This window comes from Amphiura filiformis, chromosome 8 (assembly GCF_039555335.1).
Source record: "Amphiura filiformis chromosome 8, Afil_fr2py, whole genome shotgun sequence".
In the NCBI taxonomy this organism is placed as follows: domain Eukaryota; kingdom Metazoa; phylum Echinodermata; class Ophiuroidea; order Amphilepidida; family Amphiuridae; genus Amphiura; species Amphiura filiformis.
Window position 1 is genome coordinate 57,948,519 of NC_092635.1, and position 27,335 is coordinate 57,975,853.

The 27,335-nt window shown below is 35.7% G+C and overlaps 2 protein-coding genes and 1 non-coding gene across 3 annotated transcripts in view; 1 reads left to right on the forward strand and 2 right to left on the reverse strand.

Annotated features, from left to right (window-relative positions):
* The first annotated feature begins 1,097 nt into the window (after nucleotides 1-1,097).
* LOC140158319 (uncharacterized) lies at nucleotides 1,098-4,369 on the forward strand. The gene has a single exon (XM_072181415.1). The coding sequence runs from the start codon at nucleotides 1,361-1,363 to the stop codon at nucleotides 4,025-4,027; it is 2,667 nt and encodes an 888-aa protein (XP_072037516.1). The 5' UTR covers nucleotides 1,098-1,360; the 3' UTR covers nucleotides 4,028-4,369.
* A 7,956-nt stretch (nucleotides 4,370-12,325) lies between these two features.
* LOC140159284 (lysosomal alpha-mannosidase-like) overlaps nucleotides 12,326-27,335 on the reverse strand; it is a 30,527-nt gene continuing 15,517 nt past the window's right edge. Inside the window, exons 12-24 of the mRNA XM_072182703.1 lie at nucleotides 26,318-26,440; nucleotides 25,375-25,491; nucleotides 24,696-24,834; nucleotides 23,625-23,707; nucleotides 23,274-23,495; nucleotides 22,800-22,918; nucleotides 21,972-22,073; nucleotides 17,714-17,801; nucleotides 16,580-16,663; nucleotides 15,754-15,984; nucleotides 13,789-13,941; nucleotides 12,898-13,015; nucleotides 12,326-12,435 (exon numbers count right to left, since the gene is read on the reverse strand). Of these exons, the coding sequence (XP_072038804.1) occupies nucleotides 12,332-12,435; nucleotides 12,898-13,015; nucleotides 13,789-13,941; nucleotides 15,754-15,984; nucleotides 16,580-16,663; nucleotides 17,714-17,801; nucleotides 21,972-22,073; nucleotides 22,800-22,918; nucleotides 23,274-23,495; nucleotides 23,625-23,707; nucleotides 24,696-24,834; nucleotides 25,375-25,491; nucleotides 26,318-26,440 (1,683 nt within the window). The 3' untranslated portion in view covers nucleotides 12,326-12,331. The remainder of the gene's footprint in view (nucleotides 12,436-12,897; nucleotides 13,016-13,788; nucleotides 13,942-15,753; nucleotides 15,985-16,579; nucleotides 16,664-17,713; nucleotides 17,802-21,971; nucleotides 22,074-22,799; nucleotides 22,919-23,273; nucleotides 23,496-23,624; nucleotides 23,708-24,695; nucleotides 24,835-25,374; nucleotides 25,492-26,317; nucleotides 26,441-27,335) is intronic.
* Trnal-gag (transfer RNA leucine (anticodon GAG)) lies at nucleotides 22,495-22,567 on the reverse strand. Its single transcript has one exon. It is a non-coding gene; the product is annotated as a tRNA-Leu (tRNA).

Sequence of the window (27,335 nt, forward strand, 5' to 3'; positions counted from 1 at the left end):
AAATTGGAATGGATTTAACGCGGTAATGGATATATAAGCCATAGTAACACGACATACCGTGATTGATATTTGGGAAGTCTAATAACATGCATTGTGTATCCATGACAAAGAAATGTACTTTTCTTAATGTACTCGTATCTACAAATTGCTTCAAAAACAAGTTCAGATTGATCGATCTATTTAATTATTTACATGACTGGAAGGTGGCTTATTAAGATACCATAGTAATATACTTGTGCAACATGACTACGAATTACGCCGAAGAAATTCTGACAACCTAATTTATATGAAAGTTGTTGCAATGTTCAGTGGTGATATTCACACATGTGTACGTCTGGGGAACATGTGCAGGCAATTGTACAAAACATTAACAGTTTGTGAACTGATTGATACACACGTGCTTATACAAACTTCAAATTTGATTGAAATACGATCGTGAGTATCCGTGACTGTGTGTACTTTTGAAGGAACGAGTCTTTATGATAGATGATTGCAGTGTGATTGCAGTGGTAAAATACGAAACAATTTACTATTTTGATGCCAGGAAATTGTGTGGAAAGGCAGAACATATTTATGAAAATGACCTTGTCACTTTGAAGAAACAGACACGACAGGCTAAAGTATTATACAAGCTATTGTTACCTGACCCTTATTGTCTCTTTTAAATTAAATTTAACCTAATTGGTTTGCATCTCGGATATTTCGTCAAAAAGAAAAGAAAACGGTAAACCACACTACTTTATGTCACGAAGAGGTCTGCACTGTATTACGGACAGTATTGGAAGCGAACCTGTTATCAAATCATTTTGTAAAAGTTAACAAGGAAATATGATACGGGAGCACGTTCAAAAGGAAATGAATAGATAAGCCTTACCATTTCTCCAGCGTGTATTTGGTGATCAACCTTTTACGGATGCAATCTGCCTATATCCATTAGCATTTGCATCCACTCTCCTCAACATACCGATGGAATTATGCTTGTCAAATATTTCTTACGTACTATACGACTATACGGATGATAATGAATTGTAAAGTGTTGGTGTACAAATTGAAACATCGATTTCATTTCTATTTGATGCTGGTTCGGTGTCAAGTCGCGTACTTTTCTGTATATACGTCACAAGAGAAATAATTAGACTGTTTTATGCATGTGTATATGGCAATTGCATTATTCTACCCAAGAAGGCTCGTAATTTCATTTGTACAGTTTCAATCAGTACTCAATTACCATATAACAACGGACAACGTGGTTTTGGCATCCTCTGTTCTGTTTGGGAGCTGACTTTAAGCTACATGCGACAATCGTTTTGCATTACGACTCTCATCTTCTGTTGAGTGAGTGCAACAAATTTGTTAAGCAATGTTTTCATTGGTTTTACCTTCGCTATTGGTATTTTATATATCGCACTTTACAAGAGGTTCATCAAGTTCGTGTTTCGTTAATTCTACGAATCGGGGTGCTTTGAATATGGATAGCGATTGTGAAGTACATGTAGCTTCGGATAGCAATGATATCAGCAACGTGTTACAAATCACAATAGGAGAAAACAGACTGAGGAGGAATAACCTGTCAAACGCATGTTTCTTGGAATTGGAAGTACCTTCACAATGTGGTGTTGTTCTTCACGTATTTGAAATTGAATCAACAAACACATCATGTGTTGAATGTCCGTATCTTTTTGTAGGAAATTCAAATGTATTGCTGTGCAGAACAGGGTTGCCATCATATTTTCGACACGTTTCATCATCTTGTAGCATTGGATATATCACAGATCATCTCGATTTGAGATTAATAGGATCGAAATGGAATTTGTTGAACATCGAAATGCATCTAGTATGCTGTGTGGGCAAACTATGGGAAAAGAAATTCAAAGAAACGTCCGGATGTTACGCCGAAATTGACGAGTCAATCAATTGCTCTAAAGTACAAGTTGCCGATCGAGTGATAACATGCCAAATCGTTAGTAATTTTTCCGATAGGTTTTGGAAATTTGATGAAATTGTAACATGTACGTTGAACTGTCCTTTCAACTGCACTTGCCAACTACGCAGTGGGGTTCTCCATCAAGTTTGCCCTATTGATGCCATACATTTTCGAGCGGAGAATATTCCAATTATTTTCCCAGATTCATTTTCCCGCCTCTACCTTGCCTGTAATGATTTGACAGATTTAGCAAGTGATGCTTTTGCTAATTTTCCTATACTTTCGGAATTATATTTACAATATAATAACATACAGAATCTTCTTCCTGGTGTTTTTAATCCATTGAAAAGTTTATCGCGTTTAGATTTGGGATGGAACAAACTAACCGAGCTTCATCCGAACCTTTTTAGTGGCCTAATCAACTTAGAAGAGCTCTTTATTGATAGGAACGAGCTTCGATACATTCCTATCGGAATTTTTAATGATCTGCACAATATAGTGGAGCTTCATCTCGATCACAATGACCTTACAGATTTGAGTTCAGGTGTTTTCAACGGACTTAATAGATTGACTAAGCTATATTTGAATGATAATTATCTAAGTCAATTAACCGCAGATGTGTTTTATGATTTACCCAATCTGGAAATTTTGCACCTGTACAATAATAGTCTTAAGGTGATACACGCCGATACGTTTAGAGATCTACGGTCATTGAAATTCTTATTACTGGAGAATAATAACCTTAACAGTTTGGAAGATGGAACATTTGGTCAGCTCAGCAGTTTAAGTACGTTGACTCTGAGAGGAAACCCTTTAATGTGGGTTCATGTAGAAACATTTGAAGTACTATCAAATCTGACTGATATTGTAGTAGATATGCATGCTACTTGCTGTTTCATAACATCAACATGTCTGGCCTGGAATCCACGACCATCTTTTTTGACCTGCGAACGATTACTGCACAACAAAGTTTTACGAATTTCTATGTGGCTTCTTGGGCTTGCTGCTCTAGTAGGAAATGTTGCTGTTATGGTATGGCGGTGCAAACAAAAAGATAGATTTCACGTCCAATCACTGCTCATCAGCAATGTAGCTTTTTGTGACCTTCTGATGGGTTTATACATGATACTTTTGACTTCTGCTGATTTATACTTCATCGAATACTTTCCATCACACGCCGACAAATGGAGGAAATCATTTCCATGTACAATAGCCGGATTTTTGTCAATCCTTTCTAGCGAAGCTTCTATGTTTTTTGTAACACTTATAAGCGTTGATCGCTACCTAGGAGTTAAACACCCTTTCAATCCATATAGACTGTCTACACAATCAGTCAAAGTAGCTGTTACATTTGCGTGGATATGTGCAATTATTGTCAGTGGCATTCCTATCGCTCTAACAAAGTTAAATACAGATTTGTATGATGTTTCTGAAGTCTGCATAGGTCTTCCTCTAGCAAGAAAGGAAGTTACCGAAACGCACTACGTTGAGGTGTCCGTACATACTTTTTGGGAAGACACAATGGAAATTGAAGTATCAGAAACTATTGGAAGTAAACCAACAATGTATTATTCTATCGCTCTATTTCTAGGACTTAACCTCTTATGTTGCTTGATTGTTGGAGTTTGCTATATACAGATATTCATATTTGCCAAGAAAACAACACGAGAGAGCGGGCGACGAATGGAAAGGGATAAAGAAGTCAGAATGGCTGCTAAAATGGCGTTGATAGTGTTAACTGATTTTTGTTGCTGGATGCCTATAATTGTAATAGGAATTCTTGTCCAAAGTGGTATAATAGAAATATCACCTGTTGTTTATGCATGGACTGTTACGTTTATACTGCCAATTAATTCATCAGTCAATCCATTTTTGTACACGCTGGCTACAGCAGTTACAGATCTTTGGAATAAAAGAAATGGTGGGAAAGCTGAGAGAGACAAAAACAAGGGAATGACACGCATACAAACAAGTAGCACTGGAGACCTCATTGCTATATCATTAATTAACCAAAAGGTTGCGGGTTCGAACCCCGATGGTACCACGGTGTTGAACATTTCAGGCCCTTCACCTCTTTTGACTTTTTCCAAACCAGATATATAAATGGGTACCGATAAATGATGGGGAATGGATTACATTTTGAAATGAATTTGGCGCTATAACATAAAAGTAACTGATTGATTGATTGATTGATTGATTGATTGATTGATTGATTGATTGATTGAAGTAAACAAATGCGTTCTACGATGGTGAATGCCCACACCATATAATTGTACTTTCGGTTCATTGTTCGGGGTAGTTTTGTGCTGGGAAAAACATCTTTTGGACGTCAAAGGGGCAAAAAATGAATCATTCAACATATTTTTGTCTCATCAAGTCCTTAAAATGGAAACCCATTCTATGTTACTTATGATTACAATATCTGAATTTGTTACACTCAGGAAATTATTTTACCTTACATTTTAACTTTTTTATTTTTCGCCATTTTTGCTGGCAAAAACTGTTTTTGTCAAGTAAAAGCCTGCACAGTGCACACCCCTTGAACCACCTTGCTGAAAAACTTTCATTATGCTCATAAACCACACCGTTCTCTTAATTACGTGTTTCAACCACGTTTAAATGATCAGCAAATTTAATATCGCTGACAGTTTTAATAATACCACTAGTGGGAAATATAATGTTGATGCTACATTATGTGGCTGATACAAGAAAATCATTTCTAATTTATTATAGTGTAGTACATTTTATTAACGATTGAAAGTACACGATAAATAATGTTCTATTTTATTGATATTGATTGATCCCGAGTGATAAATAAATGAAATAGGAAGAGAAGAAATCTACAAAATGTGTAGAGTATATATTTTGCGAAACTACATGCAATGTATGCGTACATACACAGAAAAACATGTCTCCGTACGGTTAAAATGAACATTCGGATTTGCCAGTTAGTTCAAGTAAATATCTCACTGTAATATCACGCGTATCTGTGATGGCACTAACCACTCCGTTGCTAAAGATAAATGTAAACATATAAAATAGCTTATAAAATGTCAATGTTATGTTATTATATTTGACACAAATTAAAGGCGTATCAAGCTTGAATTCATGGTAATGACATTAATGATTATATTAAAAGGTCAAGGACTCAATGAAGGAGAATCAAAAATAAAACAATAACGGAAGGAACGAAGGAAGGAACGAAGGAAAGAAGGTAGGAAGGAAGGAAGGAAGAAAGAAAGAAAGAAAGAAAGGAAGAAAGAAAGAAAGGAAGGAAGGAAGGAAGGTAGGAAGGAAGAAGGAAAGAAGGAAGGAAGGAAGGAAGGAAGGAAGGAAGGAAGGAAGGACGGGAGGAAAGAATGATATAACTGAACAGGTACAAATGAAATAATTGAAAATAATTGCGCAACATGTACGATACGGTATCGTTTGGTGATTGTCTTTTCTAAAGTAATATCATAAACATACGATCATAAAGTTTGTCAATTTTGCTAAGAGCTATTTTGGCGCCGTCTGGTCGACTGAAACTAGGATAATAGTAACAACCTATGAAATAGATTACGTGACATTGTAGATAGGCACAGGAATTAAGAAATGGTTAATGAACAGTATTCCTCGACGCCCTTGGCCTTTACACCTTGTAAAGCAAAATTTATAGTTTGGTCGTAAGCGATGAGCTATCGGATCGCAGAACAATTAGAGGATTCGTTTCTTCTTGTGCAAAAATGTACGACATATTGCATTGACCAAGTATCAAACGGTTATTGCCAGAGACATTAACGTTTACTCCAGCAATATTTTACAGATTCATTTCCCAACTACATTTGCATTTTGGTTTAGCCGATTTCTACAGCCGGACGGATGTCAAAAGTAATTAAAAAAACATGTTAATTAAAAACAACAATGGTGTAGTCGTGGGCGCATTACTTTTAATGCAGACATTTGTTTTGACAAACTATAGACATAATGGAAAAGCTGGGCAAGGGAGGAGCGCTCAAATAAAAGGGTGTACAGAGCAATCCATTTCTCTTAATTACCAGACAAATCATCTGATCATAAGACATTTATTCCATGTTTCATAAATTATGTAAACATACAATTCATCGACGACATTACGGCCCTGATTTGGTAAAACGATCTAACTTGAAATTGGGACATTTTGAGATAAATCCTTATCATGGGTAATGTGAGTGCGCTCTTTCCATTGGTGACATACTAAAATCACCACCATGCCACCAAATAATGAGATTTTTATATTTTCTAAGACATTAGATCTGTTTAATAATTTATTCTATTCAAAAAGAAAAACGTCAAGTGTTCAAACTTTAAAGCTCTTTTTCTCGAAAGAGCGATTTTAATTTCAAGTTAGATCATTTTACCAAATCAGGGCCGAAATTTAGAGTGATGTTTATCGCACATGCGTCGTTACACATCTACAGGAACTGCTACTGACAATTACAATTCGTGGTACATGTATCATTTGCTTTTATTTTATTTATTTTTCGTTATTTTTTTTATTGTGGGTGTTGCTTTTTTGTATGTTGGTTCTGCTGATTTATCTTTCGAGTGGTAAAGTTGCGAATGTTGGGTTTTTAGCTATGGTGGGTTGGTAGTTAGGTGGTGAGAATATCTGTGATGTATGGTATTCATCATTGTTTTTCGGGCTGTAACGAGAATGGTTGCTTTTTTGTAGTACAGTTTTACTTGTAAAATGTAAATACAGCTTGTTCACTTCGTTGTTTGTTCTTTGAAAAAACATATGGAAAAGAAAAAAGTGCAATTGAAGTTTGCAAAACCAAACCCCTTGTCTTGTTTATAATGTTACGGTGGTGAATATTCTGTTGATATAGGTTTGTCAAAGTTTGCAAAATCCCTTGTCTTGTTTATAATGTTACGTTTGTGATTATTCTGTTGATATAGGGTTTGGTCAAAGTTTGCAAAATCCCTTGTCTTGTTTATAATGTTACGGTGGTGAATATTCTGTTTATATAGGGTCTTCAAAGTTTGCAAAACCCCTTGTACTGTTTGTATAATGTTACGGTGGTGAATATTCTGTTTATATAAGGTTGTCTGATCTACCATAATGGAATACTCCTACATCATGATTTCCTTAGTCCAATGTCATTTATCAATACCGTATGTGCTGTTTGCACTTTTCCAATATTGTTGTTGCTTTACCTGTAAGACTAAGTTTTAGATATAAGAAAATTGAAAAGACCGAACTTGAATGATACTATGATGCAAATTTCTACAAATAAAAGGATATTTTTAAAACGTAAGCATGTGCAGGGAAAATTACATTGACGAGCAGTACATCCACAACAAATATTGGGTTATGGGTGTTTTATTTTTGTTAATGGCAATTGCATAATACCCTACATTTTCGCTTAATTAACTCATTTAAGTTCGTGAACTCTTTCGTGACTCGAACTATGTAACACCATTGCTGCATGGAAACATTGCTGAGCCCGTGTTATATTGACTGTTCTTTAGTAGGTCCTTTATCCAGATCCATCACTATTATAGTCCGTATGCCTTCCTCGTATAGAAGCAGTACAGTATAATCATTTTTTTTCCAACATCTATGGTGTGTCTCAACCTATACCCCCTAGCTACGGCCCTGTCTTCATTTACACCTCCAAGAGTCATACTGCAGTTACTGTCCGTTTTCCTATACACAATACACAGTGCTCTCACCATTGACGCGTGACCTCTACAGTGTATGTTATAGGTATATGGGCATTGCCTAGTTAACATCACTGTGTGAAAAATAACCGGCCAATATTTAAACTATTCTCCAAACTTCTAGCAAATATATTTCTCTAACATGACCTAAAATTACAGCTAGGTTAGATGTTCAGAAGGGGTCGCACTTTCGTAGAATATGAGTGAGGGCAAAGCATAGCTAGCTCATAGCTAGCCAACTCCCCGTGTTAATTGAATGGAGATTTGACCGAAAATATTGAGCTATATTGGTCACGGACCGCTCCGTTCTGAAGGATGCCACAAAAAAACGGTACAAGCTACATTTAAACTATTCTATGAAATTCTAGAAAATATAGTTTTGTAACATGTCCTAAATTTTTAGCCAATTTAGGTGTTTGGAGAGGGTCGCACTTTTGTGTTTTAGGAAGGATATGTAAACGACAGATAACACCAAAAATATGAAGAAATTATTTCCAAACCGTGTTAAGTCAACAATCATTATGTTGCTCATTTTCAAGAATACTGGTTAACAAAAAGCAGGCCATTGTCTCATTTATTGCGATATCGCACATGTAAAACAGACACATGTGCACAACCAGAGAAGATCCGATTTAATCAGTTGAGCTGTTTCAATGATTGTTATCTTGGTTTAATAGCTTTTAATGGGGTTTAAGTCCTGCAAAGGTCGAGATGAATTCTACTGTAGACATGACTGCATCATGTGGGCATCCGGCATCCGGAAAAGGTATATTGCACTGTCTTTTGCTCTGTGTCTCAATCACAGGTTGTTAAGCCTGTGGCATATTCATCGATATCCATTGATATCTTGCATCCATGTCGTCAAACACCTGTTCTATGGCGGTTTAGGCATTTTTAACTTTAGGCCTACATATTTATTAACTTTGTATTATGATTTTAAATTTGCTCTACCACATAATGTATAACAAGCAAGGTAAAATTTTTTGACACCGTTGTCATAATTATTCATTTCGCATACTGAGTATTCGTATAAGATCGCGATTGCTTCTTACACTCAAAGATTAATACGGGTTGGTTGAGCAGTCACACCTTGGTGCTACTTTGAGAGATAAATCCTTATCCTCTAAAAACTATAGTGTATCAGTATTTAGGATGGTGTGTGTTGTGCTAGTTGTTCTCATTCTCTTAACAAACCTGTCAGTCTATACGTATTTTTAAGGATCTTAATTACTCCTTCAATGGATGTAGTGATGAAACACAATCATGGAATGTTTTCATAGTGACATAAACGGATCATATCTTTGATGGATATTGTCAAAACTAGATACTTTAATCCAACTCTGGTAGAGAGTGTCCACGCGCGCTTAATTATTATACGTCTCGGCGGTCATTTGCAGGACACCAGAAAACCTATACATGTGTAGGACGTTTGTAGCACGTTGAACTTGATCAGAGATAAGGCAGAACTCCATTTGATACATCTTCACTATGGACCACAATTAATGGCCTCATCCCAATGGCATAGATCCATAACCTCAATTAAACAATCAGAGTGCACAATTTGACCTCAAGTTTCAGAGTACCTAAATTTCAAAGGTCATTCTATGAATGTGCAAATGTATCGGGGTTAAAGAACTGTGCCTTGATAGATGAGCATGTTGTGGAATCCTAGTGATTGTGATGAAATATAACAACAATTATAATTCAAGACCGAATTAAAAAGACTAGTTTGCGTCTGACGTCAGGGCAAAGGCTAAACGTGATTGGTTGCTGACTTGCGCAGTAGAGCATTTTAGACTGGTTAACAGACAGGCAAACTAGTATTTTTAATTCGGTCTTCAATTATAACAAACTTGGATTTTAATGTTTCTAAATCTTAAAAGTATTTAAACCAAAACCCATCGGAGCAAAGAAACAGAATCATACTATGTTTTTAAAACTACTAAAGACTATTTTCTTTTTAGTATGTCTGAATTGACTTTTAGTTATATTTCTTTCATTTTGAACAACTTTAATTTAATTTTAGCCACATGGCTTCAATATTTAATCCGCAGAATAGTGACTTAGAGATTGACGTGACCCATAACCTCAATTTAAGATAATTGGTATGAGCTCTGAAGAAATCTTGTTTTATTTTGACCCTTTTATGAAATTGAGGTTGCCTTAAACCGAGTAATTTTTACTTTACGTAATTGACATTGTGATATCCCATTTGAAATACACACTACCCCTGTGGAAGGTTTTGGAAACATGTTCCACAAAGGGAGTATGAATTGTAAATGGAATTAGCACATTATGCAGGTCCATTTTCATTTCATACACACTCTAAAAAGGATTCAATCTGAATCTTTTACAAAGGGAGTGTGAGTTTCAAATGGAGCTGAATAATGTGCTAATTATATTACAAAAATTCATACTCCCTTTGTGGAACAAGTTTCCAAAATCTTTCGGAGGGGTAGTGTGGATTTCAAATAGAATAGCCTGTTTTGTCGTCAGACTGACTAGTATATTCAAGGGACACTTGTGTAATTGAGACATATTATTTGCGGCTGATGATTTTGGTCTGTGTCCAAATACAAGGTGTTCTTGAAAGAATTATACGTCGCAAACTTAAGTGTGCTGAGGCTCGTGGATCAACGTCTAGGCGCTGTGCCTGTGCGTAGCGCACTATAAATCACTGCGCTTTTTTTCATTTTTGTTTTTTAATTGTTTGGGTATTGTATCGCCAAAACTAAACATAACTAAATAAATGGTGTGGTGGCGAAATAAATCAGCTATCACATATTTTTTGAATTTTGACAATTGACCACACCGTTCGTGAAATATAAGAATTTTACGAAACTCCCTCATTTTCAAACCTTTCCACGGATGCAAAATCTATCGATGATCATCTAGTCGGAGTGTAAATCACTGGGTATCATCAGCGCATGAGGCGTCTATTGTCATTGTAAATATTTGACTCCGTGCAATGGGCTGAAAATGAGGTAGTTTCGTAAAATTCTTTTATTTCAAAAATTGAGCGGTCAATTGTCAAACTTTAAAAAGTATGCGATAGCTGATATATTTCTCAAGCACGTCGATTATTTAGTTAAGTTTGGTTTATGCGTTAAAATACCCAAACAATTCAGTTTCCAACGACAGTTCTTTCAGGGACAAGTTATTTAGAAATATATTTCATGGACAAATTTGAGCAAGTTTAAAATTTGATTGTGTGCAGAATTTGATGACCCTTTTCCCACCAAAAGCTACTCCGGTTCAATTGCTATCACCTCTGGTGGCAGCCTTTCACCCGCCTCACTTGTACCAAACTCCCAATAATTTCAAGTTATTGTTTCTTAAATGTTTGCATTTGTGCAACCAGATGAGCTAATTGTAAAGTAATTTGCAATCATCTGTGCTGATAAATGCTAAAAAAATTGATTTAGGTTTCCATGAGCCTTTGCATTAATGAATAAGTATCAAAAATCATTACAAACAAAATATGCATTAAGCACATTAGTTTATTGATACAGAATATAACATTTACAAGTAATTGCAACTCATTTAATGCAGATCATTTCATTCCATCATAACAATGATATAACAATATAGGGCTTCCTAATTCAGGTTGATGCTGGTGTAATTATAATTTATTTGACAACATCACATTGGACTTCTAAAAAAGTCAAAATTAGGTAAACTATATAATTATTGGTTTTAAAACGTAACGAAACATATCAGAATATTATAACATTTTAGAGTCTATTATGCAATATTAACAATACCACTCTTGCAATAATATGCATCGAAAACAGCAGCCACGGACAAAAGGCAATTTTTTGTAATCTTCCATCAATCCTTTAGTATTGAGGATTTGCCATGTTTGCTGATCGGTTTCATTTCCTTAAATCTACCTCAGAGTTTTACTGTCTCACCCCTTTGGCGCACGCCGCTAATAATGTATTTTAGATGTATTTAGTTTATTTTAGATTATTGAAGTAATGGTGATTTGAAGTGAATTAATCAAATTTGATAATTATAGGTAAATGAATGCCTATCACTTGTTGGGAGTGAAATTGTACTAGATATTGCACGCGCACTCAAATGTTGATGCGTCTAATGTACGAGCCCCGCAGGGGCAGTGCATAATTAGACGCATCAACATGTCATGTGTAGTTTTTGTTGTAAATTTTCTTTACCAACAAGCAATATGCATTTATTAACCTATTTCATACCCGAGAAAAAAATACTGTGATATTTGCAAAAAAATTAACGCGTCCAAAAGCACTGCGCGTACAGTTTGTCCACTCTGAAGTACAAAGTGACAACGCGCGCGTATACAGCGCGTAAACAGTGCGCAGTGCTGCGTGTCTGCTGCAGGTATGCGTGCCTTCAAAGTCGGCACAATGTGTGCGTCCGCGTCGGTACTTTGTACTTCAGAGTAGACTGACTGTAGTACAGTTAATACACTCCTTTTCCTAGCATTTTTCTTTTACTCTGATTGGTTCTAATTCTCGCTATCTATAAGAGTGTATGAAAGTATTGCTGATCAGTCGACACGTGCTATTCATGTTGGGTTGGGAAAAGTAGAAAATCTGTCGAATTCGTCTGTCACGCCAAAATTCGAAAGCGTTGCTACTTTTAGTATCCCAGCATGCATACCGCGACCTGACTTTTGTGGATCAGCAATATACCTTATGGGTTGAATATAGCCACCATGGCGACAAAATAAATATTGACAAGCTACACTGGGGCATGGCGTCGAACGGTTAATATAAATGTTCGAATCTGAAATGGAGTCAAAGTGATGTCAGTAATACTTAGAGGTGGTGAGGCTGATTCCATATCTGTGACAAAGTATAGACAAAACAAAAAGGAAAAAAATATTTTATAACCATCTAAGAGTGAATCCTGGCTATAATTATTGCAGAAATGAAAGACGTCTTATTATACTCGTATAAGTTTGATTATTGTTGACGGATACCGAAACGGACATTACAAATTCATGTACAGGAGAATTATATCGTCACTGAGCGGGAAAAAACCTCATACGTACTTTTGGCCCTTGAACATGGATAAAGCCTTGTAGGTGTAGACTTTATATTGAAGAGGTTGCTTCATCCATGTTCAAGGGCCAAAAGTACATGCAGGGAACACCTCATATCTACTTTTGGCCCATGAAAATGGATAAATCCTTGTAGGTGTAGACTGACTTAATATTGAATGGTTTGCTTCATCCATGTTCAAGGGCAAAAAGTACATAATGAGGTTTTTCCCGCCCAGTGACGATATCTGTTTAATCAACTTACCGACATGATTTGAATGCATCAAACTTCTCCATTGTATACGATGGGCATTGGCCTTTATTTGGTTTGCAGTGAGAGTCATTTCTACTGCTGACAGAACGTCAAACTTAGTGAACAATCCCTGTGGAAGAAAATGGACGAATGAAATAGAAGACAAGGACATTTAATATAGGATATAATCGAAAACAATTCTTCAATCGAATTTTTGTATTCAAGGAAAATCAAATAGCCGACCATCATTTGAAAAATTTGATCTTTCGTATTGAAGATATAATACATTTTCCACCAAAAGACCTAACATTTTAAAATGATGGTCGGCTTTTCCTACCAGTTACATACACTGTAAGTACATATCATTAGATTTATAAAGTCTACTTTGAAGACTGTTAATGTTTAAAAATATCAATTTAGTTTGCCATAAAATTAATATTATATTGCGAATTTCTAGTATTCAGAATGCAATTTGGTGTACATGAAGTGCTCTCCCACTAAATAACGTGCAAACTTTGCTATCCGATTCTTTAAGAACTTTCTTGTTATGTGTTTTCTTGCCTGTGTAAACTATTTTTTGGTCATGTTGGTTTGCTCAGGCTGGTATACAAACATGTTATTTATCAAACTATGTCAGAACTATCTTCATTAGACTAGTCCGTTGAAATCTACCATACTCCTATGGAAGATTTATGAAAAGTGTTCCACATATGGCTTTACCTATTCTGGAGTGAGTATTTAAAATGGAATTTGCCAAATTTTCTATTCTATTTGAAACCAATGTTCCATCTGTGGAAGACTTTAGCTAAATCTTCCACGAAAGAAATGTGAATTTCATTTCGAATAACAAATTTTAGGTAAAATCTTATATTTATCAATATTAAAGAAAATAAAAGTGAATACCTGAAAGGACACAGTTGCATTCCGAGATAAGTCTGTATCTTCTCCAATTTCAAACTGGTGCTCAAGTCGTAATAGAATTGTGTCTGTTGAATTCCATGCTTCCAACGTCAACAGATGAACGTTAGCGGGTAGTTCTCGAGTAAGGAGAGATTCCTGTTTCAAATAAGCCAAATCGGCATTGAAATTTGCAATGCATTGTGGGACAGTTTTTGGACACTTTACCCTCTGACCTATCAGGTAAATTGTTTTTTGTGCGTACAAAATATTATTTAAAATGTCTTACTAGAATAACAAATGTTTAAAAAAACATGATTATTTCATTAAATTTTTTTAATATAGTGTTAATGATAACACTATTACAATAATAAATGAATGAATAATAATTACAACAATTTCCCCGATATGTCCAAGGTCAGAGGTCAAAGTGTCCCAAAACTGCTCTCAAAAAAAGTTACAATATCGATTGGGCTTATAAAGATTGATCACGAGCTTAATATGTACAGGGTGTATCAAAATTAAGTATACAGTTTGAAAAATGCCGCTAGATTAAAAAGTATGAGGTCTTTTGTCAAATGTCTCACTAGTTTACTTAATCAACATCTTGTCCTCCTACAGCTGAAAAATCACTGGTGTGTGACCAATAATAAGGATTTGGTGGCTACTTTTGTGAGCCGAGTACAAAAAGCAGTTGCGCGAAGTCAATTGGGTTTAAATGCCCAGTGCTTGTTATTGAAACATGCAGGTGTACAGATCATTTGTCCTCATAGGGTTCCAATCCTGTGCATGTGTGAGTTATAACACGTGACCTTTGGTAAATCTGGGCAACTATCTTCTTACTTATGCTAGGTTTTACTTGACAAGGATAATACGGTAGCAACATTAAAATGGATACTCCACAGTACACGCCAGAGCAAAGGGGCTTCCTTGTTGCAGTAACGTACCATCGCACGGCCCAGAGTCTAGCAGAACTGCTTTGAAGATTCCGTCAGCAGTACCCAAATGCACGTCCCATTTCACGTGGCGCTATTTACAAACATGTTGCGAAGTATCAGATAACTGGAACGAGTCGTAATCTGAACAGAGAACAATTGTGGTCGCCCCCGAACTGGAAGATTCTGCTGCTAATATCCTAGCAGTCCGTAACACTCTGCAGGCAGGCCAAGCAGGAGGTCAAATTAGCTGCCATCGAAATGGACTTGGAATACCATCTGCAACCTTTAACAGAATAACTCGTTTATGACTTGCGATCTCATCCCTATCAGACGATAAGGAGACATCAACTTCAGCAAGTAGATCACCAACGTCGCATTGTGTTCTGTCAGTGACTTCTTGCCCGTCCTCTACGTTTTCTGGAAGATTTCATCATTGGCGATGAAGCAGAGTTGGCATTGAATGATTTCACAAGTCCTCCTGCAGATCTTGATGAACTTCAGAGACGCATAATTGCACAAGTTGACATTATCAGGAAGGACATACCTCTCATTAGACGTGGTGTGAACGCCATGTTGAGAAGAGCCGAAATCTGCATACAGAAGAATTGTGGGCATGTGGAAGACTAAGACTGAAACTGTCAATAACTGTAAACATTAAAGAAAGTGGTGAGACTTTTTTGTGATTTGTATGTTGTTTTGATTTTAATTGACTTCGCGCAACTGCTTTTTGTACTCGGTTCACAAAAGTAGCCACCAAATCCTTATTATTGGTCACACGCCAGTGATATTTCAGCTATAGGAGGACAAGATGTTGATTAAGTTATTAACTAGAAAATTGTGAGCACAGACCTCATACTTTTTAATCTAGCGGCATTTTTCAAACTGTATACTTAATTTTGATACACCCTGTACATCGTAAAATAATCTTGTGGCCAGGGTTTTACCCAACTTTTGGCCTTCCAAACTCTTTATTTGGACTGTCTGTTTCCACCAAATTAACGTAAAGGTATGAAAGAAAATGTTCAAAGCTTACTGAAACTTTGTAAGTGCTGGGCCAGTTGCTAATATTATTTTCAGTAAACATATAGGTGGTGTCCATATAAACACGTTCAGCAAGGGTTCGGTGTTCTTTAGCTGCTTCGGACACTGGCGTGAAAAGTACGTAATGAGACCCTCGGATAATGAGACCATCACCAAATTGACCGGTTTCATTTAAAGGTTCGCTAACACCACGACCGTCATCGTGGAATATTCGGCGGTGAATCTGGAAGTAAATAAATATTATTGAGTATGTATTAATTTTGAAATTTTAAAGAATTTTCTGAATTAGGTACGGCAGATAGTTGTAAAACAAATAACTAAATCTGCTAATCTGATGGCTACAGTATCTTGTGCGTTATATACACACACATGTGTGAGAATCCATACAATATTGTATGTTTACCGTAAAAACTCGATAGTTAGCATATGTGCTTACTATCGAGCGCTTTTAAAACATGCAAACATGAAGAGCCCCATCCACAAAGGTGTAAAGGGTTTGAGCAAATCATCGATGCACATAGTTATATACGAACAAGTAACCCTGCAAATGTTTGTCTCAACCCCATTAGCTCAGTTGGTAAAGCGACGGACTTTGGTACAATTTCATGTTTTCAAAAGCGCTCGATAGTAAGCACATATGCCAACTATCGAGTTTTTACGGTATAAGGACAAAACACATTGTCGTCACCAATCAGACATAAACATCTACTGATGTGTATTTGGTAATATATAACTTTATTGAAGACTACCGAATGTCATGATGTATCTAAAAGTATAATTTGATATGCTTCAATAATTATAGTCAATAGAAAAATTACCATTAGTTCCAGAGTACCGTCCTTAACGCTTGACCCACCCTGTGATCTATCTGTCAATACAGTCAGTTGTCGGCCTGTTGTATCCTATGCATTAAATTAACAAAAGAATTAGTAGTTCATTCATATATTTACCGATTATTTTAAGGGATGGGGTATGAACGTTTGGACAGTATTTATTGTGGGACATTGGAGCACATCAGACATATCGAATTGCATTCTGAATACGAAGAATGTCCTTCTGATATCAAATAATTTTGATTTTTGAAATTCGCAATGTATACACATTTTATGGCAAATGATTAAAAATTGATATGTTTGATATTTAACAGTACTCGAAGTAAACTTTATAAATCTGATGATTTATACTTAAAGTGTATGTAGGTGGAATGAAAGCTGACGATCAATTGAAAATTTTGACCTTTCGTATTGAAGATATGGATTTTTTTCCCAAAACACCAGAAAAAATAGGGCTTTTTGGGAAATAAATCCATATCTTCAATATGAAAGGTCAAAATCGTCGGCTTTTCCTCCCAGCTACATACAATTTAAGAATATATCATTAGATTTATAAAATTTACTTCGAGGACTGTTATATATCAAAAATGTGAAAAATATCAAATGTTAATAATTTGTCATAAAATTTGTATTATATCGTGAATTTCAAAAAATGAAAATTATTTGATATCAGAAAGACATCCTCCGTATTCAGAATGCAATTCGATATGTCTGATGTGCTCTCATGTCCCACAAAAAATACTGTCGAAACGCTCAAAACGCTCATTCCAGATCCCTTAACGGTGCATAGCTGATTTTAGCGCGGTCGCTATTTACGATTTGCTTAAAACATTTCACGGGTTTATAGGGTTAGTTTATAGTAAACAGTTCATTAGGCGGAGGCGCCCTATTTAGCGTTAGTTTCGGATATTTCATTATTTTATTTTTCACCCTACATGTACTTACCCGGGTGAAAAATCAATAAAATAATTAAATTTCCAAAGCTAACGTTAAATTGTATTCGATTTTCGATAAAAATCACTGCGACAATGTATACCCTCCTTTTAGAGCACTATGATGGCACAAGTTCAAACAGGATATAATTTATGAAAAACATAATTGTATATAACCTATACCTACATTAATGAATATTCTGCTGTTGACAGGATAGTAATTCCCTGATACAGGGTCGTCTGTCAGGTATATCCATGTTTCCCGTTGATTACGTCTGTAACAATAAAACAAAGATGTTGTTTACTTGAACGAGTGGATCTGCCAATATAAACCTGCATTTTTACTCTACTCCGAGATTTATATAATAATACATTTTACCCTTTATTTAAATTTATATGTGCTTCAGTTCGAATTGATTAATGAAGATCGTTTTTAATAATTGAAGACCTGAGTGCAAGAACACCGTAAGTCCACTTGGCCCCTCAACATGTATACACTAAAGTTACGTATAGTTTCTTAGGGTTTTATACTGTTTAATACATGTTCCAGGGTGAAAACATCATGAAAGGTTGTAAAAAAAGATTTGTTTTAGCCCCTGAACATGTATAAAACTATACGAAACTATACGCAACTTTAATGTATACATGTTGAGGTGCCTAGTGGACTTACGGTCTTCTTGCGCTCAGGTCTTCAATTGAAGATTGTTGATCCACACACAACAACTATATGTCTGCATCAGAATATTTACATGGTACTTTCCATCTTTCGTCAGCGAGAATCAGTCTGTGATCTGCATCAAGTTACGACCTTTGACTTGATCACAAACTCGTAAACTCCTGGATGTTTTAACCCCTAGTCTTAGTTTAGTGATGGTTCAATATGTTTGACATAGAAAGTATCCTTAACACCTTTGAAGCCCCGTCTTTGTATACACTCTAAATGATAATAGTAAAAACTTCCCAATGTTGCGTAAAAAGGCAACAGAGCTACCAAATAATTTAAATGGAACTCAATATTGATAAAAATTTTACTCACTTTGTGTACAATATTTTTTTTTTCTTTTGACATAGTATGTCAGGCAAAATGCCTTTTATTCACATTAAATACACTATAAATATTATAACAACAAAAGTTATTGCACTGCACATAATCCATATATAATAGTAGATGTTATAAAACAAATTTACATACATGTATATAATAAGAAAATCAAAGAAATAATTTAAGCAAAATGGCAGAGCCAAGAACAGACACGGAAGTCATCCAAGTAACTGTTCATCTGCGATCAACTAGCTAAAGTCATCGCAGACCAAACCTCTCATATGAAGTTCCTGCCTAAAGAGGAACAGAAGACAAGGGTGATCCCCGTATCTGTATTTGCCAATGCACATTTTGCCAACACATATAACATAATTGATATATTTTGACCGATCACTTGTAATGTCATTATGATAATTAAATAAAACATTTTCAACAGAAAGCCTAAAGTTTTTACCAAGCCTTTGTGTAATAACCCTGTTAGCAAATTCCCAAATAGGAGTGGTCTTATTACAATGAAAAAAGAAATAAGTCTGGCCTCACTGGTACAACATGGTATTGAACCCCAAATCTTTTCCCAATCAAAATTATAATTGGGGAATCTTCTATACCAATAGTTCATACAAATTGGTGGAACATAAATCTTATCAACCATGGCATGTCTAAAAAACTTTGAAGAACAGGCTTCTATAGGGACTGCATTAAAGACAATTGATTTAGTCCTAATTTGGTCTAGAATTGGTGCATTCTTCCAATCATTCGGCAGAGCATTGCAAAGAGCGAAGTACTGAAAAAGAATGTTGCCAGTGCGTGGAATGCGGTGCCTAAAATACTCAAGTGAGTAGATTGAACCATCATCATCAAAAAGATCTTTTATAAAAATAAAGCCAGCTTCAATCCAGTCTCTATAGAAAAGTGTTTTCTTGTTAACAGTTACAGCATCATTGTTCCAAATGATTTGATTGTAGTAATCAGATATGTCAGCTTTATTTGAAGTACATTTAGTATTGAACCAGACTTTAAACATGTAAATATAAAAACAGGAAAGGTGTCAATAACATTCTTGCATACAGTGTTGATTTGGTTGAAGCTACAATTACAATTAAACACATTCATACCCAAACCAAACTTGTTGACATAGTAAAGTGGAATGTTCTTCCAGCAAGCAGGACTAGAATTGTTTAGTTTTTGATCCAAGACATCTTTAAAGCATTGAAAAACATCTCAACCTGAAATATGTTTATACCACCTCTTTCATAATCTGCAATAATGGTGTTCCGCTTCACCGCTTCCACTCTATTCCAAATAAATTTTAAAAAACATAGTGTTTAATTTCTTTACAACTTTCTCAGGAAGGTCTACAACTGGCGCAATGTATGAAAGTTGTGAAGCCAACAATGTTTTCACGATCAAGTTTCTACCAACCATTGATAGGCCTCGCATCTTCCATGCACGGATTGAACACTCGATCTTATTCATTTTATCCTCCCAATTACAAGACAAATGATTTATTGAGATACTTGGGGAGAAATACACACCAAGGATTTTAACAGTGTTATTTGGCGCTAATTTCCAGTTAACATTTCCGATGCCGAAATTATTATTTTTCAAGGACCCAATCCATACGGCATCACTTTTGGCATGATTTACTGAAAGACCAGATAATCTTGAAAAGTTATCAAATACATCCATAACCGTTTTAACACATTCAGGTTCTTTTACAAAAATGGTAGTATCATCTGCAAAAGTAGAGATGCGAATTTCTTTACGCTCATAGTTCTCAAATGGTAAAGTAATACCCTGGATTTGCTTGGATTGACGAATTTTACAAGCGAGCAACTCCACACTAAGGACGAAGATCAAAGGCGAAATCGGACAACCCTGACGTACGCCACAATTTACATCAAAGGAACTTGAGATGTGACCATTATTAATAATACAATTAGTGGTATTGGAAAAAATAACTGAAATCCATTTTCTGAACATTGAACCAAAATTCAATTTTCTGAGCGCATAAATTATAAAGTCACGTTCTATACTGTCGAATGCTTTTTTAAAATCAATACACATCATAACACCAGGTAAATTATTATTATCAACATATCTTAAAACATCTTCAATAAGGCGGATATTTTCGTGTATACTTCTACCCTTAACAAAACCATTCTGATCAGTATTCACAACAGACTGAAGAATGTTTTTAACACGAGCAGCCAATGCTTTAGTGGCTATCTTATAATCAATATTCAACAAAGCAATTGGACGCCAGTTATTAAGGGAATCCCGGGGAAGACCTTTACCTTTATGAATGAGGGAGATTATGCCACGATTCTGACAGGTGGTAAGTGACCCAGAAAGATACGCATCATTAAGCGCCGTAACAACAATGGGACCAATCTTTGGCCAAAAGTGCTGATAGAACTCTACCGTGAGACCATCATAGCCAGGGCTTTTATTTTTTGCCATAGAATTGAGCGCGCCTACACATTCTTCTGCTGTCAAGATACCCTCACAGCTTTCACTCTGTTCATTAGTCAGAGTAGGAAAAATTGTATCTCGAAAAAACTCATCCAATTCTATTTCAGACACATCAACTTTGCTTTTAAACAAATCAGAAAAATAGACAACCTCTTCATTTAAAATAACAGATTGATCAGTTGTCATCACACCATTACTACACTGAAGTTTGTTGATTGACTTCTTAGAAGCATTTTTTCTCCAAATTCAGAAAATATTTAGTACATTTCTCACCTTCTTCAATCCATTTCTCTTTAGATCTTATTTGTAACCCTTTCATATAATGACTGTACATAACTTCATATTCCAGTTTACAAGCATTATACTGCAATTTCAGGTTCTCATCATCCGTCTGATTGATGCAATTTTCATAAAGCTTTTGTAGTTTACATTCAATTTGCTTTAGCGCACTCATCCTCTGCTTTTGTGAGCCTTTTGCAAAATCAATTGTAAAACACCGGATTTTAGTTTTACATAAGTCCCAGAAATGTTTAGGGACAATACATCACCATAATCAACAACACATTCATCAATAAGTTTGTTAATGCCATGGTCGTAATCAGAATTTTGTAACCATGTATTGTTCAGTTTCCAATAACCATTACCTTTCACAATATCATTGTGACAAATAGTTAAAAATACAGCTAAATGGTCTGATCTAGGTGCAGATATGATATCAATTTTTCTCACTGTGTGCTCAATAGCATTAGGAATAAACCAATAGTCAAGTGTGCACTTAACTGGAGTATTGTGTACAATATTGAGTTCAATTCACTCATTTTGTTCCTCTGTTCCCATTTTACTCAATTACTCAGTTGAGTAATTATTATTTGCAGTGTACGTGTAGTGATTTGGATACTGCATAATACTACAACAAATGCAAACTTACACTCGTCGTAGCATCTGTCTTCCATTAGCATCCGTGTAGAATATGGCATCGTTTTTAATATCAGTGTTGAACCTTGTGATCACTTCTTTACCTATCTTATCCCTGTAAAGCATAAAAATAACATCGTTTGAAAAAAAAACAGCTTGACAATGTGCTGAAAACAAACCGTTGTAATTATATTGTTATATGGCACCACTACAACATTTTGACAAAAAAGCTCAATCTTTTTGCCACTTTAAATTAATATATTTACTCAAAGCGTAAATTTTGCAGATCGTGTTTACTATTACCCTTAAGTAATATAAAGTAAGTACAAATATATAAACTACAACAATGGATGTTTTAATGGACGTACTTTTTGTGAAAAAGTAAAATAACATTGAATTCTGCTAAATGCAACTTTGCCTACTAATTTACAAACAAGGGAAGAGCCCTATAATGCATCATATACTGGAACATAAAAACATTTTAATATTGCTATCACAGTTTAATATGAAATTACACTGGAAACTCTGGAAATACCTGCCTGTGCAGGGACTTGAACCCCAGACCTTTCGCTTCTCGGGTGAACGCTTTAACCACTGAGCTACACAGACTGTCCCGGGGCTCAAGTCGGGTACTTATGAATATGATCAGTCAGGGTAAACAGCACAAACAACACACCAGCGTATTAAATTTCAGTTAAATTGTGCGATGCGTGGGGTCTTCTTTCCCTTGCATAAATGCATGGTTGCGTACTCACATACTTGGCAATGAGTTCACAGTCATTTGGCTCATGCAGTGTGAAAACTACCTTTTACCTTAAACTAATCAACATGATGTGCTTACTTATATGGAATGGGACCGATGGTCCATTCAAATTCTGCAGCTCTCTCATCTTTGTAAACTCGTATGACTTGACTCAACCATGGCGTACATTGCTGATGAATTTCTTGAAAAATATCTCCCTGCATAAAATAAAATGTTATGATGAATAAAATACACCACTACAGATGAAGTTTTTGTTATCGCAGAAGATATCTATTATTGTCAGAAACTTTTTGGAATGATATATCATTTTGGTAGTTAACAGTAACAAGATGTGTTCATTATGCTATGTTCATTGACAATGTAAATGCTTTCACTGTGGAACTTATTTGTGTTGCATCACTCTCATTTGCCTCATCCGGCTGGATACTTTCATTAAATAGATATTTAAAAAATGTATATGTCATTCTATGACATAATATAATTTAGATCAAAGTGATTCACTTCGGCTGTAATGGTTCTAATTTTTAGATCAAAACGAAAAACAAACTTTACCTTTACAACTTCAAAATGCATTAGGTTGTCATTGCACAGAGGAGTCGGTTCGTCTGTTTTTGGTCTGAAGATATATGCCCCTGATGCTTGCGATACAATGTTGTCGCCTTCGCTACTCTCATAGTAATAGAACGACTGTGTAACACTGGTGGTTTTGTTGGACTTGACATCGGTAATAGTTTTTAGTTGCCCTGTGTTTCCGTCAAAAGTTAGTTTTACCATCTGAAAAAAATAAGGAACTTAGCTTGGTATTTTGAGGCAGGAGAAAAATGGCAATCGTCGCAAGACGTGGGCAATAATGCGATTGATGAAGTCATAGCTGAAGTTTAGATTATACAGATTTTAACTCACCCCATTTTGTAGAATGATATCTGCATCATCTTTCCGTAATTCACCCCTTTCAAGAATTTGTTTAGGTGCTGGTATGTTGAGTTCTGCAACAACAACAATAATAATAATAATAATAATAATAAAGCATGTTACAGTTTATAGAAGAGCGTATGTTAAGGCTACTTTGTAAGAAATTACTTGTCACGATGTAACAATGATATAGAACTCTAAAATGTATCACATTCAGGCCTAAGCATCACTTATACATGTTTTGACCACCCAATATATAATAAGAAATAAGGATAGCGAGATTGGAACAAAACAGAATAACAATGCTCTTAATTAAGGATGTTTGAAGTTCCCAAGATATACTTTATTCCAGTGGGTCGTTTTCATAGAAGGGATTTTACAGGCGCGAACCAACTATCCACGAGACAAAAAGATAATTCCCATGTTTAAACATGCATACAAGCACAGCTGTTACTTTCCTGGATCTCCAGTTGCAAACATGGCAAATAAATGGATCTCCAGTTGCAAACATGGCAAATAAGGGCGCTAGGCGGCGTATGAAAATATCACCTGAAGCCATCCATTAAACTGAACTACTAAACATTTTAAAATGTTTATTCTACTGCTATAATCTATCGGACAAGTTGGTCAAAAGGTGAAGCGTGAATCCTAGGCCTTTAGAATAAATTATTGTGGTTTTTTTCGATAAGCAACGTATTCTGCACTTTCATCAGTGTATAATTCCTCTGTCGGGGTTCAATAAAAATTCAAAATCTCTTGAAAATTAAAACTAGCCATCATCAAGACTACTTAATTACACACCATTGTCCTTTGTCTTTTGGATAATAATACCCAGCGGTACAGTTTTATAAACAGTTTTATAATCAAAACCTAAGAACATGCGCGATTCGCCGAGCGCGCGTAGCAAACACGGCAGAAATAATGGCTTTGCATGCACGTGAATAAGTCGGTAACATTGCCCTCTGTAGTCATATAATAGAAAGGCCTGTGGTTGCGGTCGATTATTCGTCACTATGCGGTCACCGCGACGATTATACTTCTAATTATTATGCTCTTTCTTACCTGTCGGTGAATTTTGAAGATGTTTGACAAAGTACGTACTGTAGCCTAATGCAGGAACCTTAGCTACAAAGGCTAGTGTCTTACTGGCAGTTCCTCGGTTACCACGGATTCGTTTAGTTTCAGCTGTTACATCATCAAGCTGTAATGTAGATACACAAATTCACCAGAGCAATTTTTGACATTTGAGCCAATTGAAAACAGAAATTGGCAGGAGATATCTAAAAAATATTTTTACAAAAACATTGTCACGATTTTCTTGACAACGTCTCCTCTTGTCTCACCGGTGTTGTATCAGTTCTTTTTGGAAATACATATTATATACTTTCATTATGACTGTGATGATTAAGTTTGCTAGTCCCAAAATAGGGTTCGCCAGTGTTAAGGTTCGCTAATCCGACAAAAAGGTTTGCTAGTCCAACACATAAAAAGGGTCCGCTTGTCTGAAAGTTTGGGTAGATGTTATTGTTAGGGTATAAAGGTTTATGTCATTAGGGTTATGGCAGGGCCTGATTTACCATTGGGTCAGATGGGCCCGGGCCGAGGGCTTTCAAATTTTGGGGGCCCCAAATGGAGATATTATCTTTTTTGCATTGTCAATATTGAAATGCTTGGTTAACAAATCATACTTGTCTAAAATATGTTGTCTTAAATTAAATAGAAGTGTGACGACAATATTTACCTGAGATAACTGTTTGGAGCCATTCGGATCAGTAACTTCGTAGTTATCACCATTAACTGGAATTCTTACTTTATCAGATGTGTTGCGACCTAGTGGATTGTATACCGTTACTGCTATCTGTTGGAATATACAAGCAAACTTCTCATTAACATAAGTACATGTATAATGTTTTAAAGTATAATACTTATTATTCTTGTGAGGATTATTGCTTTATACTGTGTGCATTTGGTCAATGAAATGGGTTATTCAATAAATTAATTGCACCCCCTTTAAAGAAGGCACGGGATTCCCAACAATAATAGCGCCTGTATTCACCATGGGAATTTCCAATAAAAAACTATCATTTAGTAGTGGGAATTCCCAATAATGCACCATGTTCACTTCAAAAGACGAAAGAAGACATGTGATTTCTCAAAAATTTCTGTGAAATGTTACCCCTTTTTTCTGGGAAATCTCAATTTTTCAATGGAATTTTCCCCAAACTGCAAATTCCCATTTTTCCAAATAAAATTCTGGTCTGGGATTTCCCGAGTTTTAAAATAAAAAACTAACATGCCTCCTTTAGGGGGTGCAGTTAATTTCTGGAATAGGCCAATATTTGTAGTTCCTAGCCGGTCAATGTTAAAAGTTGGTGTGGGCAGGGAAATTTAGACCTAAACGTCTCAAAAACAAATTCTTCAAAAATGGGGTTATAAGTTTGGTCCTTATTTTTAAATGCTATCAATTCAATTGGATCCTGTCTCGTCTACACCTTGGCGGTGGTGTACAGGGGCAGCAGTCATTGAAAAGATTAATGTCTCACCCACAAAAGTAAGAAGACAATATAGGGCCTACATTTGTATAAGTTTTCATAGTGTTCCATTAAATATTTGGTATTTCATTATTATAATAGCTATCGGGTGACCTCATTCAAAAATTTATGGTAAAGGATTTAGGAACTTACCGATTGCGTATTTTCTGTAGTAGGACATATACTAATATTCAGATACGTACAGAATTGCGGCGTAGGTGGCATTTCGCTTGCCTTTTTAGCAGACAGCGTACGTAAGACTCTACCAACAAGACTCTGTAAAAATATGTATTAACCAATTGTCAATAATGAAAATTAAGAGGTCATTAACATACAACATTCAATTTGTTGACATGTTATATATATTGGAACGATTTCATCACAAGCTATTTACACAGCCGTTGACTACGGCTGTGTCTTTTTTCTTACAGGATCTTCTTCTTTCTTTCTTTCTTTACACAGCCGCGACGTTAGATGAAACTCGTGAGGTCAAAGGTCACGCTGGGGTCAAAAACGTGATTTCAACTCAAAATGCTTCTCCTACAGATAATGTATGACGGTGACCCCACACATGCATTGCTATTACCCAGTGTCTATGAGGTCCTCACAGATTTTGGGTCAAAGGTCATTAAGGGGTCACTTCCGGTATAAAACGAAAAACCTTCAAAAATTTGTATTTGCTAAGAAAAAAATAGGACATTTATGTTCATAAATGAATTGTGGTTATCCAATGTATATATGGCATTTTTTTAATTGGGGTCAAAGGTCATTAAGGGGTCACTTTCGGAATAAAACGAAATACCTTTAAAATGCTTCTTCTCCCACAAATTACATAGGAGACTAATGCCACTTGCACACATGCATTGTTAATACCCAGTGTCTATGGGGTCCTCGCACATTTTTGGTCAAAGGTCATTAAGGGGTCACTTACGGTATAAAATGAAATACCTTCAAACATTTTATTAACCAAGAAAATCAATAGCATTGTAACGGTATGTTTATACATGAATTGTGATTACCCAGTGTATGCGTGGTAATTTTTTATTATTAAACTCCGATTGTATTGCGTGAGGTCCATTTATTAAAAGCTCCATGGTATGCACGATAATGCACCAATTACTCTCTTAGTTTCGAGTCCAGACTGCATATTGTAAGGACGAACGACGTGTGT

Bases quoted from the DNA above. Each gene is read 5' to 3' on its own strand.
- LOC140158319 (XM_072181415.1), top strand. From the start codon at position 1,361: ATGTTTTCATTGGTTTTACCTTCGCTATTGGTATTTTATATATCGCAC.